Source organism: Papilio machaon, chromosome 2, assembly GCF_912999745.1.
Source record: "Papilio machaon chromosome 2, ilPapMach1.1, whole genome shotgun sequence".
NCBI lineage: Eukaryota > Metazoa > Arthropoda > Insecta > Lepidoptera > Papilionidae > Papilio > Papilio machaon.
In genome coordinates this window covers 6,578,606-6,593,685 of record NC_059987.1, presented here as the reverse complement: position 1 = coordinate 6,593,685, position 15,080 = coordinate 6,578,606, and the positions used below count along the sequence as shown (strand labels likewise).

General features: G+C 31.5%; 1 protein-coding gene across 1 annotated transcript; it reads left to right on the top strand.

The window, feature by feature from the left end:
- Positions 1-390: 390 nt before the first annotated feature.
- Positions 391-13,891, top strand: LOC106714369 (facilitated trehalose transporter Tret1). Its single transcript, XM_014507403.2, has 4 exons — positions 391-797; positions 10,914-11,054; positions 11,812-12,068; positions 12,670-13,891. Exons 1-4 carry the CDS (start codon positions 752-754, stop codon positions 13,636-13,638), a joined length of 1,413 nt encoding a protein of 470 aa, XP_014362889.2. The 5' UTR covers positions 391-751; the 3' UTR covers positions 13,639-13,891.
- The last annotated feature ends 1,189 nt before the right edge of the window (positions 13,892-15,080 follow it).

Sequence of the window (15,080 nt, the reverse complement as noted above, 5' to 3'; positions counted from 1 at the left end):
GTAGTAAATCTTTAATCAACTATAATTTTTATTTTAATGAACCAACTTTTCTGGACGGTAAATTTTCATAAGAAATTTTGACATTACCTGTCTTATAATGTCATAGTGGATTTTTTACCTTATTTTTGTAGCTATTTTAATTTAATAGTTTTAGTTGATAAAGTATGTAAAATAAGTTTATACGCGGTTCCAAGAAGGTGTTGTGTTTATTTTCCTTACATGGTTAGCATTACGCAAAAAAAGAATTCGTCAGTCTTGAGTTTCCTGTAAGCTATGGCATTTGCTTTGTTACGATTGTTGAATTGGCACTAGCCCTGTGCCTTCTTCGAGGTTTTCAGTGGAACCAATCGAGTTACAAAATGACGTTATCATTGTGGTCGAACGCAGCTCAATGTATGATAATGCAAATAACAAAGCGTGGCTTTATCTAAAGCGACAGCACAAGCGTGCCGGCGGCGGCGCGCAACGGACGACAGCAGTGGCGGTTGCTCTCGGATCGACGACACGGCGTCTGTCACTCGAAACCGTCAACACAACGGGACTCCAAAGTTCATAAACACAGTCAGCAAAGCATTCACGAGCCAGACGAAAAGCGTGCACCACGTGCCTGTCTAATATTAGACCGAAAGTAAATACGTTATTGGATCGCCGCACGACTACCGCACACCAAGAAATACGCGCGCCCACATGGACAATATTTCCGTGCTAAAATCATAAATGTTTTTTTCAATATATTCAGTGAACAGAAATAATGAGTATCCAGAGCAAGTGGAGGGAATATGTCGCTGCACTCAGTGGTTAGTGTTTACTTCTATTTTAATTTATAAATATTTTTTGTTGTTTTAAAATTGGAGGCGTTATCCCTACTGGCAACACTGTCGTTCTGTCTCAGCCAGCTAGTAACAGACCAAAACGACAAAATGTTTCGTTTTGTTTACAGTTGTTTGTACACAGTTATTATTTACGTATCACTTTTTGTTAAACAAGGGAAGTTACATGCAACATTTTGACTTTTGAATCAAACTCATTTACAACATGCATATTTCTACTTATGAAATAATTGAAATTACTTGTACGCTAAATTTACTTTTGAACTTTTCATGGTCACGATGATTTTGCAATATTTTACAAATTATTCGGTAAAATTGATTTCCTGTTTACCATGTTGGTAATCGTACTTTTGATTCTTTAACATTAAATTAAATTTCTCAGTCGATCAAACGCTCGCAACTCGCAAAGTTCAATGACAATAGTTACTTTAATGACATGATAACTTGGAGCTGTAAAAAACCATACCTTTTATAACACAGACAAGACATACATAAATTATTGACAAGCTAAAACGACACTGTGATTCTTTTTTGTATACTGTATTTTTTCTTGTTTTAATCTTATTATTTCTTCGTCGCTTTAGTCTTTCCAGACAGGTTGTGGTCATAATGTATCAGTGATCTGTTTCACAAGCATACTTACTACTTATTAATGTATGTACGTCATACTTCATACTATCATACTAATATTATAAATGTCAGTGTTTAGATGGATGGATGGATGTTTGTTTTTAGGTATCTCCAGAACAGCTAACTGGATCTCGCCCTTTTGCCCCGCGACTTCGTCTTCGCAGAATTAAAAAAGTGAAAAGTATCTACTGTGTTACTCGAGTCTATATTCTATATCTATGCCAAATAAAGATGAAGTATGTGAACGTATCCCACGGGAACCGTAAATATCTCCGGAATCAAAGATAGCCTATGACAAATTTAATCGAGATCCATGCAGTCGTTCTGGAGATAACTTCAAACAAACATCCATCCATCCATCATAACATTCGCATTTATAATATTAGTAAGAAGTAAGATTTTTGTCTCGTTATTGTCTTGTAACCGCATTATACGAAGTACAATTACTGTCAAACTAAGCCCACTTTCATATTTTTATTAGCGTCTAAAATATAATCGAATTTGTTCGTCAGTCAATAAAAATTCTAAGCAGGCAATAAATAAACTGTTGCAAGCAGAAATTAGAGTTTTATAGTCATTATCTTGTCTCTAAATTTACTCACCGTGTGATGCGATTATTTTACTCTAATTAGAATAAAATCGCCGTTAAGGCACTTAGCATAATTAATATTATAATTGCAAATGTTAGGATTTATTGTTATTCGTTAATATGTATCTTCCGAACGGCGATTTAGATTTGTTCAGATTAAGAACACAGAAAAAAAACATCGTAATTTTACCTTAACCAGTTTTTTTCAATTTCCGCGCCGAGGAAGTCGCGGGCAAAAGCTATAGTTAAAATAAGTTAAGTTATTACAGGTGATTAAAACAAGCACAAGGAAAAACTAAACGAAGTTAGTTTTTAAAATAAAAATATATTTATTTAAACCTATTTGTAGGATCAGTTATTTACATTCGCAATAAAAAGGCTGGGGTCATCACAGGAAAAATAAAAACATTTTTAATTGAAGAATTAATTTACATTTATAATTGTACTAGGTTAGTTTAAACAGCTTAGGACATTATGTACCTGTCTAATCTTACCTTTACAACATTATAATCTTGCACCAAGTTCGCGCTCTTGACCGATTTCTCTTAATTAAGTGTGTCACACATGCGTTTGCAAACTAATACAGAGCTGCTACACACAGAAAGATTTAAATATTTAATTAATAAATAATATCTAACAAAGCGGCGAATTTTTCACATCCCAAATCTAAAAAAGGGAGATTACAATCTTTTTCAAACAAATTCATTAAAACGAATTCATTACAAAAGTTGTGGCATCAAAATAAATTCTATGAACTCCAACCAGTGGTAATAAGCAAACAGCAGTATCGTGTAAGGTTTATTTAGGTTATCTATGATGCACAATCTATAACGTACTATGATAGTGAAGTATACGCACTACTTACTAGTTTTACTCGTTGCGAAATAGAAATATCTATGTTTTACATCATATCAAACCATTGACACAAATAAACTACTGTTCATCTAAAAATGTCCTTTTGGAACGAAGTTCCTTATCGCGCGTTGTGAAAGGGGGCTAGACGGAAAAAATTCTTACGAAAAGTTGTCACGACACTTTTCGCTACTTCACCATGGCAACGACGTGACAATATATAACGAAAATTCATAGAAATAAAAAGTACTTCTTGTGAAGACTTAAGTTTTTTATTCATAGAATAAACATTGGTTCCTTCACTAATTAATCGAAAGGAACTTCGTTCCATCCGGGTGTCCCTTGACACCTCTCAAGTTTTTTATCTCACAGGTGAGGTTTTCACGAAACTTTATAAACAAGGATAAGATTCGTCAGTTGAATATAAACAATTTTTGATAGTTACTTAGAATTATTTCCGTTTGGCAGCTAACACATCTTTTCCTACTTAAATTATTCCAATACGCCTATCGCATACACATAACTACGTGTTTCCTCTGACGAACACCTGTGTAAAAACTTTTTTTATATCTTTTTTTTCAAAGAGATTGTGACAATGTTGTTGTGTTTGTTTTTTCAACAGTATAATACGCTTAACCAAATGTTCAGTAAATCACGTATTCGGATAAATTAATACGCAACTGCCAAGAAAATTTCCAACAATATTTAAAATCATATTTACTTTTCCTTATATTTCGAAGTATAAACAAAAGATTTCTATGAAATAACGAAGCGAAAACATGATTTCATTAAACGCAGTAAGGTTTTAATTAAATAAAAGTGTGTTCAAAAAATATGAATAGCCATTATAAGGAACTGTAAATGTCAAAAGGCCAATAATTGCGTGTAAAATTATTGGTGTGCCGTCCTTGACCTGAATCGTCTGATGTTCGCCAACCTCGTTTAAGTAAATCATGACATTTGTCGATAATCGCTAAAGGTAATTAATACTGATATGATAATACAATTATTTTCTACCTTGTCTGATAACGAGGTATTAAAAGAAACCATGTGATATCGAAAAATACGTACAAAGTATACAAGTTGAGGAGAAATCTATCGCTTTTTTTGTTTTGTCCACAACACACATATGATCACAGGTTATTTTCCTTTGTAACATACATTGATCAAACGTTTTTTTATATATTCCCAACCCAAGGTTCCTACAAAACATATTGTTTTCTGTTTCTTTTTCAAGGAGAAAAACAAGGATGATGAGTTTTTGTACAACTGTTTTTCAATGGAAGCCTTACTAAATTGATTCAAAATATATAAATAAGAAGTAGGTCAATGATGTGTCACAATATGGAAACACTAAACACTTTAAACATTAATAAAATGGAATGATTTTATATATACGCTAACCAAAAATAGTTTTTACCAATATTATAAAGAGGCCATTTACTGATTTTTTGTTCTGTTTCAACTTAAAAATAACTAAAGATTTGAAAAGATCTTTCACCTTAAAGTTTTTATTTATCTATTAATTGGCTGTCGCCCGCGACTCTGTTCGTACAGAATTAGAAGAAAAAACTTAACAAGTAATCTATGTAGAACACATAGGCTACTTGTTAAGTTTTTCCAGACTATGTTTTACATCTGTGCCAAATTTCATCAAGCTCCGTTAAGCCGTTCCGGAGACACCTTCAAAGAGCATCCACCCATCCATCAATCTAAAACCATCCGAACATTCGCATTTATAATAATTGTATGACAGCTGATAACTGTAAGATAGATAATTGTAAGATTAGCTAAGCGAATCTAGGATGAGTCACTAGTATATAAAATTATTATTCATCATGCTACGAATACGTGAAAACGGAGATGATTAATAATACTATTTAATTTTTATTAAACAAAAACTTTTAAATAAAAATCAATACTTGAAATAACAAAAAACATGACTTTAATTTTCCTTAAAGTTTTTTGTGTAAAAAACAAATGAGACATTTTTAAATGCTTTTATTGCTTTATGCAAATTTTACCAATACTTTTTTTTACCTTTAAAGCAACCTTTTAAGTAAAAATAAATTTAGTGATAACATTAGTATTTGCTTTAGAGTCCATAAAATTAGAAAAAAAATCGGCACTTAACTCGGACTGTCAAGCAATTATTTTCTTGTTAGTTATTAACATAAGCCTTTTTTTTAATATAAACCTGTTAATATGTTATAGAAGATTAATATTTTAATGATTTAATCCAACACGAGGAAAATATTACATCAATTAAGTGTTTCACGAGACATTTGTTATAATTTATCTGACATTATGCAATCATTTGTTAACACCAATCATTATAAAAATACCTATGATAATGTAAAAACATATTATCTTATTAGTTAATTACATACACATGGATTATAGATCGCCTTGTCTTTATAACAATGAGGATAATTTATAATTTAATCCTTACTTAATATTATAGATGCTAAAGTAACTCACTCTGTCAAACTACTGAACCGATTTAAACGAAATTTGGTACACAGATATTCTAAAGCCTGAGAAAGGAAATAGGATACTTTTTAACGCAAAAATAGGGTTATAGGAGTGGAAATTTGGTAAAAGTATCGTCATTGAGGGATACGTGAGAAGCTTGAAACTAATTTCTTACGCTGTTAATTTGATATAAATAAATATAACATTCAATGTTTGTTAAAGTTTTAATATCAAGTTTATAATTTGAAGTAAAATAAGTAAATTAATTAGCCTTAGTCATTAAAAATGCTACCCGAAGACAGTATTTCACGCGGGCACAGTTAGTATGTATGTTCTAGATTTGTATTAACATTATGTATGAATAAATGTCAACGATGAGTGAGGAAAATAAGTTAGATTACACCTTGACTAGAAAAATAAAATCCCTCGCCATGTTGCGAAAAATAATGGACCTAATTTATTTGTGCACATTAAAAAGTGACGTAATAAGGAAGCCATTGAAGCGCCCTTGTGACAGGATTTTTAAATTCTTGGTTAGTTCTAGTCTATATAACTATTATACTAATTTGAAACACTAATTTATTAGCTCTGTTTTAGACAAATGCAGGGAGATGTGAGGGTCATTTATAATGTTTACAGTTAAGAAAATATAAAAAAAACTTTAAACTAAAAACATTGCAATCGAAAAACATATTTTTATCTCTTTCTTTTCTTAAAAGAGTGAAAGGGATGACACTAATAAATTGTTTCAACGAAGGAAACCGACCGTTAAAATTCGCGTAAATGTATTTTAATTACCGACACACTGAAACAAAGTTATATGCAAAGTAAAACTACAAAATCGATTCAATTTCCTAACTACATTATCGTTCTCGTGTTTGTAAACAAAACTATAAAAACTTTTAAAGCCAATTTCATTCTATGTCATATGAATTTATGCGGTTTTCTTAATACAAATTTCTTCAGAAACTATGACAAACAAAACATGTTATTTAATTTTTTTTATGCAGTAATTCCAGTAGTATATATTTAAAACAAACTATTTTTTCTTAATCTCTAAACTTTTTCGATATCTGTATACACGACGAACAAAATAAAATAAAAGTCCTATTGACGGGATATTTCATAATATTTTATTTATAAAAGACACCTATAATTTGTTTACTTTTAATAATAAGCGTATGGTAAACCAAAAAAATAAAATAAGACGAGTTAATCTATACATATTAATTAAATTGGCATGTCCGTACGTAATATCGGGAAAAAAATCATATTTCGTACACGTGATGTATTTGCGTTGCTTACAACTAAAAAAAATTTTTTTTTAATTTTTGGTCTATATGTTTGTATCTCCGAAACGGCTGGACTGATTTTGTACTTTGACGAGAATATAGCTGATATATACGCTGTCATATCTATTGGCTGCTTTTTTTATTCTGCGTTTGCAAAGTCGCGTGCGTCCGCTAGTTTATAATAATAAATACATGACTTTCCTAACATCAAAAGTTATATCGATTAAATAAAAGACGTTTCTTTGCAAACTTGTTCTACATTAAAAAATATGGGAAGATGTTGCGCCATTGAATAATAATCTTGTGTTATTAAATTAAATGGCTGTATTTCTTGGCTTTTATATGAGCTGCATTTTACATGCATATTTTTATTTTAAATTTTACACCAAATATGATTTTAATTTATACAGCATACACAGACTTTTCCACGCCAAATAAATAAGTATGTCGCACTATATATAGCATACCATAACCAAAAAATTAAATAATCAATTTATCAAACATGCAAAATAATCAGAGATAAATCAAGGTGAACCACAAATTCGTTCGCGATAATATCGTGTGACAGTCTGTGGTCACTGACGCGGGATAAAAACGAAATCTATTTTTAATGTTAAATATTTCCTGTAGCGTCACATCTGTTAAATATAATACTTAATATTAAAATACATATTATGTATAACATGTTTATCTATCCTTAGGCACAAAGTTTCACGTACTTTCTAGTTGATTTCTCACCTGCCGATCTCCATACCTGACTTGACCTTTTAAATGTTACTGACACAAGAAAAGTATCTATTTATTTTTTTATATTATAAGGTTGCCATCTTATACGTACAACGAGCAAGCGGCCTGAATTCGCCGAAATGGCAAAGCGACTACTTCCTATCTTTAATTGACGGAGGAGGCGACACACAGAAACGGAACATTTCCCCAGCCATCCTCCATCAAATCCATTATTAACTGGGACTAACTATTAACTAACAAACTAGAACTAAAATTAGGCCTCAGGAACGCACACTCTTCACACGAAACCCAGAATTACTTCCACTTCATGTCAGTCTTCTGTGTGGTCGCGGTATTGCACCAGGCGAGCCGGCCAATTCGTGCAACAGATGTTGCTGGCTTCCACCACTGTTTTTCTTCAGTAACATTTTGCACATTTCTTTTATAAATCACTACGAGACTGTAAATTCTCAAAAAATATATCCAGCAAGTCCCCACGTATAATGTTACATTTAAGTTGTTTTAGATTAAGATAATTTGTTTGCAAATTATATCTCAATGTTTTTTTATTCAATGTGTTTTTCAATGGTTTGTCCGGTCTTCAGAACCTTCTAGTATGTATAATGCCTTTTATGGGCGTATTTGTAACAGGCTAAACGGATATAATGTCAACTTGTTTAGTGAATCAACCGGGTTAGAAACCGGATGGCTCTCAGTCTAGGCTATTCCTGCTAATTAATTTAAAAAAAAAGTTTAGCTGCATGTTTATTTTCTCCTGTACTACTTATGTTAGTTACATCTTTCATTATATCTTTAGAAGTCACTAGAAATATAGATGGGCCAATTTAAAAAGTCACATTTGACGTCTATTAATTTTATTCTTATAGTGAGATACGCTGAGTAAAACATCAATTACAATTAATGAATCGATTCGGACTTCAAACATATATGACTCGAATACAGTTGTTAAGAAGAATACATGTTCTTCGTTTTATTTTTTGTAACGTCCTTAGTGTTTAAAAAGAAAAAGATTTCACTGGCGCAAAATTGTAACGAACGTTCGATTGACATTATTACAATAAATTTGTAATGGACTTTCAAAAAAGGTAAACAGTAGTACAGTTCTAACTTTAAAAAATAAATAATGTCTTATGTCCGCTGTTAGAAGGTTACTTTGTTGGATTTTGATAATGTCAAATGTAACCTTTTACAATGGCCCATCTATAATTAACGCCTTATGTTGAGACGTTAACATCTGTCTTTAAATATGTTTTGTTAACTTCAACTTTTGCTCTAGAATCAACTTTGAGTATACATCAGACATATTTAGCCATCAACCGAAAAAACTACTGAGTCATTCTGAACACAGACAGGCAAAATATGCGACACAATTAATAACTGATTATACGACCTCGATACATTTATTAAAAGATTGTGTATTACTGTCTTGCAGCTTATTAAAAGAAAAAATACTTATATTGATTACCGTATTAATTAAGAAAGAAAAAAACATTTATTACCACATATAAAACACGTACAAGACACAAAGTTGATATAAAAGTGTGGCAAAAGAAAGTCAGCTTAGCGAAGCAAGGACAAAATAAACTGTCACTGCGCTGGTAATAACTTGATTACTAGTTAGTACTTGGCAACTATTAAATTATTTGTCACATTTACTCAATAAAACACAATATTAAAAAATGTAAATACATTCTATTAGAATTTTTCATATATACAGGAAATTTTTATTAAGTAAATTTGCATACGTGGCATTTTTATAAGAGATTAATTTGTATAAATTCCACGACCTTTTCTGCTTCCAGCTTTAATTTGAGGTTTCAATAATGTAGTATTAAGATTTAATCAATTTCATGAACCTTTTCTCGAAAGGCTCCCCCTGGCAATATATGTAGATGGGGCCTCATAAAACTTATACCTACATAATAAGCATGTGTCCTTACTCTTACTTCTTTCTAATATTAACCTGTACTAATATTAATAAATGTGAAAGTTTGGATGTTAGTTTGAAAGTATCACCAGCACGACTCAACAGATCTTGCTGAAATTCAGCATAGATGTAGAACATAGCCTACAAGAACAGATAGGCTAATTAAGTTTTTTTTTAATTCGCGGCGAACGGAGCCAGTGTGTTTTTAAATCTAATAAATTGAATAAGTGTGACATTCTTACTCTTAATTACTTCGAAACCTTATAGTTGCAGTAGTGACCGTCTGCAAATATTTAATACTAGGTGTCTCCCTCGACTCCGTTCGCCAGTGATTACAAAAAGAACATACTTAGTATAGGAGCCTATGTGTTCTACTAGACTATCTACATCTATGCCAAATTTCAACGAGATCTGCTTAGCAGTTCTAGAGATACCTGTTAAACATCCATAACCAACCGTTCATTTATACACCTAAACATTTGCATTTAGAATATAAGTAAGATTAAAACAACATATAAACATTGTCAACGGCATAAAATCATAGTTTAATTGTAGGTAGCATACAAATAAACATTTTACGCAGTTCTAATTCACTGTTTATCTTCAATGTTTACTGGAGCTTCCTCTATGATGATCTGCCTTAATTATCTGTCATATCTTGTATATTACTGTAATCAAAACGTTTGATTTCCTCTTATTACACATAGTTTGTTTAGAATGACGTTACAATTATTTCAACGATAACACATTTCCACTTAGTCGAGAGAAACAAGTTCATATAATGCTTATTTACCTACCTCAATATCAATAATAAGAAAAGAAAGTAATGAGATGAAATAAAGTTTTAAAATGTTCTTAATTTAAAAATACAATAAAAATGAAACGGTCTTTGTAAAAATTGTAATTAAGAAAAATACAACGACTTAAAATTAATTTTAAAATGTACATAAAATAATTCGGTTAAAAAATTAATATAATACGTAAACAAATTGGCACTTTGATGATATAGATCTAGATTAAAATAGAACAGGATTAATATTCCCTAATGAGGCAATCAAACCTAATTTAAATTAACCAGTTTTTGCTCTGTTGATAAATACGTTATTAAAAAGTTGATAAAGGTTACTTGTTTTATGTATCCGAAATTTTCCATGGAAATATATTAATGTAACTAATGAATGGTTGTAAAAACAATTTACCCTCAATTATTGACGGCATTTTGTAGTTTTTGTTATCCAGAACTGGTATTGTCTACAATATTAAAGCATACAAATGTTATATTGATACGTATTGTCATACCTTACGTTTTTTTCGACAAAACAGTGACAACAATACAAAGGTGGCAGTGGAATGTCATGCTTAGTTTAACAAAAATGAGAAATCCACGTGTCAACGTGTAAATGTCACGGATTTATCATACTTTGCCGGGTAGAAATCAAAGATAGATATTTGTCAGTTCATGTTTCTAGAATCGAATTTGTGTTCTTAACATATGTTACGTGTTCTTGGGTCATGACACGAGAGATAGAGAAACCTACCTTATTTTTAATTGTATCTTAATAATGTTCCAGCGACGCTGATCACGGCGGCGGCGGGTACTACCGTGGGTTGGACGTCACCGACGCTACCGCTCCTCATGGACAAAGATTCGCCCATACAGACCACAGCTGATCAGAGCTCATGGATCGCCTCACTCATGATACTTTGCTCAGGTATATCTCTCAATCAATACTTATGTGTTACATCTTAATCCCATATTCCATCAAAACACCGTTAAAGGTCCTGAAATCTCTGCTACTGCGCTGAGAGATGACCAGATGTCCACTTAAAAATTGATGGTATAGTTTCGACTTTAATAGAATATCAAATTAGAGTGCATCTTATCTTAAAAGTTAGCCACAAATACTAGAAATTTATAGATTTGTAAGAGACATGGTCTATAGCGTGTTTCCGTCAGTAGCGTAGCAAAACGTGTGGTTTGAACAATGTGTTTCCTCGTGGGTAATATAAGATCTTTGTGTTCACATAATGTTTCTATTCTTAAAGGAATAATCGACAAATGCAGGTATGCACATACAATATTAATCAGAAATTTCAAGATCAGCAATTCCCAATAACAATTATAAGAATACTTTAATGATTTTAATGATGATATATGTGTTATTAAAAAAATCAATATTTAAAGAAATTCTTTAAGGCAACTAAGATATATTAATATTGTATAACTTTTAATTATTCAATATTAATTGTTTGCCACGAACAGTAAACATTGCATCATTCACTTAGACTTCTTTACAAGCAAATTATCGTAGATCATATCGGAAATTCCTTGAATATTGGTTTTGGAATTAACTACAATAGGCAAGCTCAATGGTCAATTTTAAGATACCTCCATGTTGAAAAAACATGTTCTAGTATATTTATGGATTTTTTTAAATGAAATTCAATTAATTTTTTTATCAATTCCAGCTGTCAGTCCTATTCCGGCATCGTACCTCGCAGATAGGATAGGTACGAAGAAGACATTACTTTTGGCGGCAATACCTTATATCGTCGGCTGGATTCTGGTGATGTTAGCCAGCAATGTGCCAACAATCTACGTGTCCAGGCTGATATCGGGCCTTGGATATGGCATAGCTTACACCGCCGCACCTATGTATTTGGGTGAAATTGCATCAAACGAAGTCCGAGGTGCAATGGCCACCCTTATCACTGTTATGTCTAAGGTAAAATTGTCTAATTTTGTTTAGCATGAAATGTAATTGTTATAGATTCTAAAAGGATAAAAAAAAATGATAAATACTTAAATTACTTCTTTGTCCTTATTTTAAAAGTAAACAATGGATGATGTAATTGTTGTTGGAACTAAAATATACATTTCTTAGTTTTCCCTTTTAATGGTTGACTAGTTTTCATCCGCAACTTCGTCGACGCAGAATTTAAACAAAAGGTAGCCTATAATATGCCCGCGTGCATTGGCTAACTTGCCGTGAAAGTACCGTCAAAGTCGATTCAGCCCTTCAGTTGATATCCCGGAATAAAAGCATTCTTGCGTACAAACTTACAGACAGACAAAAAAAAAAATCGGTTTTTCTCTATTTTAACGTAAATACATCACGTGTACGAAATATGATTTTTTCTCGATACAGACACTCCAATTTTATTAATATTTATAGTTTTAAACAACCTTTTTTATAGTTCTCAAAAATGTAATTAAATATTTTTGATTTTTTACTTTTATTATTTATATATTTAAATCATTATTAAAATTATAATTGTTACGATTCGAAGATGCAATTTAAGTAATTTCCATATTTTCAATTTCAGTTCGGAATCCTGTCGCAGTATTGCATCGGTCCGTACGTGTCGATGCTCGGCCTGGCTAGCTTCAATATATCGATACCGATACTCTTCGTAGTAACGTTCAGCGCAATGCCCGAATCTCCATATTATCACTTGAAATCGGGGCAACATAACTTAGCAGAAATATCTCTAAAGAAACTCCGAGGAAGAGGTTTCATGAGAGAAGAACTAGATTGTATGTCACATTTAGTTAATGAAAATATGAAAGAGAAGAGCAGATGGAAGGACTTAGTAACAGTGGGTGGTAATAAGAAAGGACTTATTATATTATTAGGTATATATTTCACACAACAGTTTTGTGGAAGCACAGCTATAATAGCGTATGCTCAGCAAATATTCGGAGCTGCGGAAGGTGGGCTGGGAGCTAAAGAATCTTGTATATTATTCGGAACCGTACAGTTGTTAACTTCTGCGATATCTTCACAGCTAGTCGATAGATTAGGAAGGAAGCCACTGCTGTTAGTGTCATCGTGCGGAGTCGGTATAGCTAATATTATTATAGGAGCTTACTTTTTTATGAAACACGAAAACAGTGAATACGTTGTTAATCTTAGCTATATACCTGTCATTGTGATACCTATTTTTATATTTTCTTATACTATAGGATTAGCTACAGTACCGTTCGCTATAACTTCGGAAATATTTCCAACGAACATCAAATCGAAAGCCACTTGTGTGATACAAATATTCGTAGCTTTAATGACATTCGCTGTCACCAAGTTGTATCAGGTGATTGCTGATAATTTAGGAAACTACGTGGCGTTTTGGTGTTTCGGTTTGTTATCTGTGGGTGGTGTTATATTCATACTGATTCTTTTACCTGAAACAAAAGGGCAATCGTTTGCAGCCATCCAAGAAAAACTATATTCAAATGAAAAAGTTGTTTACGAGAAGCAAGATGATCATATGAGTAGGGTCAAAATTAATGTATGACAATGTCGAAACTTAATACGAGTCTTCCAAATAGTAACAAATTTAAATAAAGGTGCAATTTTCCGATAGTATCTTTTATATATGTACTTACTATCATTATTTATTATCCGTCCTCAGCGGTGGAACATTCTGTGCCTTAATGTTTTACAATAGCATGTCGTACATTAAATTTAATACACATAATTATGACAAATCAAGACTTCCATTTCAATTCACGTACTTTTAATACGTATTATTTGTTTGCATAAAAATTCCACCATTATTTGAAATAGTATTCCAAAATTTTATTGTTGTTTTTTTTTTAATTTTACTGAATTAATGTATTTTGTAATACGACTAAATAATCATAATAATTTTAGGACGGTGTAATGTAACATAAAATTAATATTATTTTGAGAATTCATACAATGTACAAATGAATCTTGGAGCATTTTGCGATAACGTTCAAAAGTAATAAGAAATGTTCTCTTAAATCTTATTTTAATTCGCTAGTTAATGAAAACCAGTTATTTTTAACTTATCAGTCTACTTAAAAAGGTATTCAAGCAAGTGTTTATACTGCGTGATATTTTTATTTAAACATTTTAAACTTGAATCTCCTGTCTTTGATAGCTGAAACAGCATTAATAATGTACTTAGTTATAGATAATTTAATTTTATATTAAAACATCACATAGTTATATAAGTAAAAAAAATTCTAGATTATAATATATTAGTGTAAATGCCTGAAAGGCGTGTAGAATAATATTAGGTTATATGACCTCTTTTCAATGTACTTGTAAGATATAGTGGGAATTGTTTACGGCATATTTCCACTAGCCGGATGACCAATTTCCACTGGCGCAGTAACTGCTATACAAATAGCAAACGCCATCTAAAGTCGCGCGGCTAAGTCCTAAGTGGAAATAGGCAGTTAGTGAACTTGTATTTGTATTGTTTTTTTTAAATATGTAATTGTGATAAAAGCCGACATTCCGAGTGCCTTTATATACCATGTGCCATTGTTCAAAAGTCACTGGATTGACCAAGTATGTCAATTGAAGATAATTTTCTATTTGTATATCGTCTTACGATATTTAATAAATGCTTATAATATTTTAATGTTTGTTTTTTCATCATTTACATATTTTAAAGGGTGCTGTACATTCGAAACAATAGTTGCCAAATAAAAGAATATGACGTAGAGATTGATTGTTTGAGATTAGCAAATCTTTATAACTGCATTAACATCTTTGTGATATTATTTGCCAACAGTGCTATTTTCAAAACAATGCAAAGGAAGGTCCTGTAATAAGTTAGCGTACGTCATACTTTTGCAGATCCTCTCTTACTAATGTGCATTGTCATTGAACATAGATAACTTTTTACGATGCTTTGCTCGATTGTCCATTTTATTTTTTAAGGAAAAAACAAGTTTTAAATTAAAAATTTAATAGATTTAT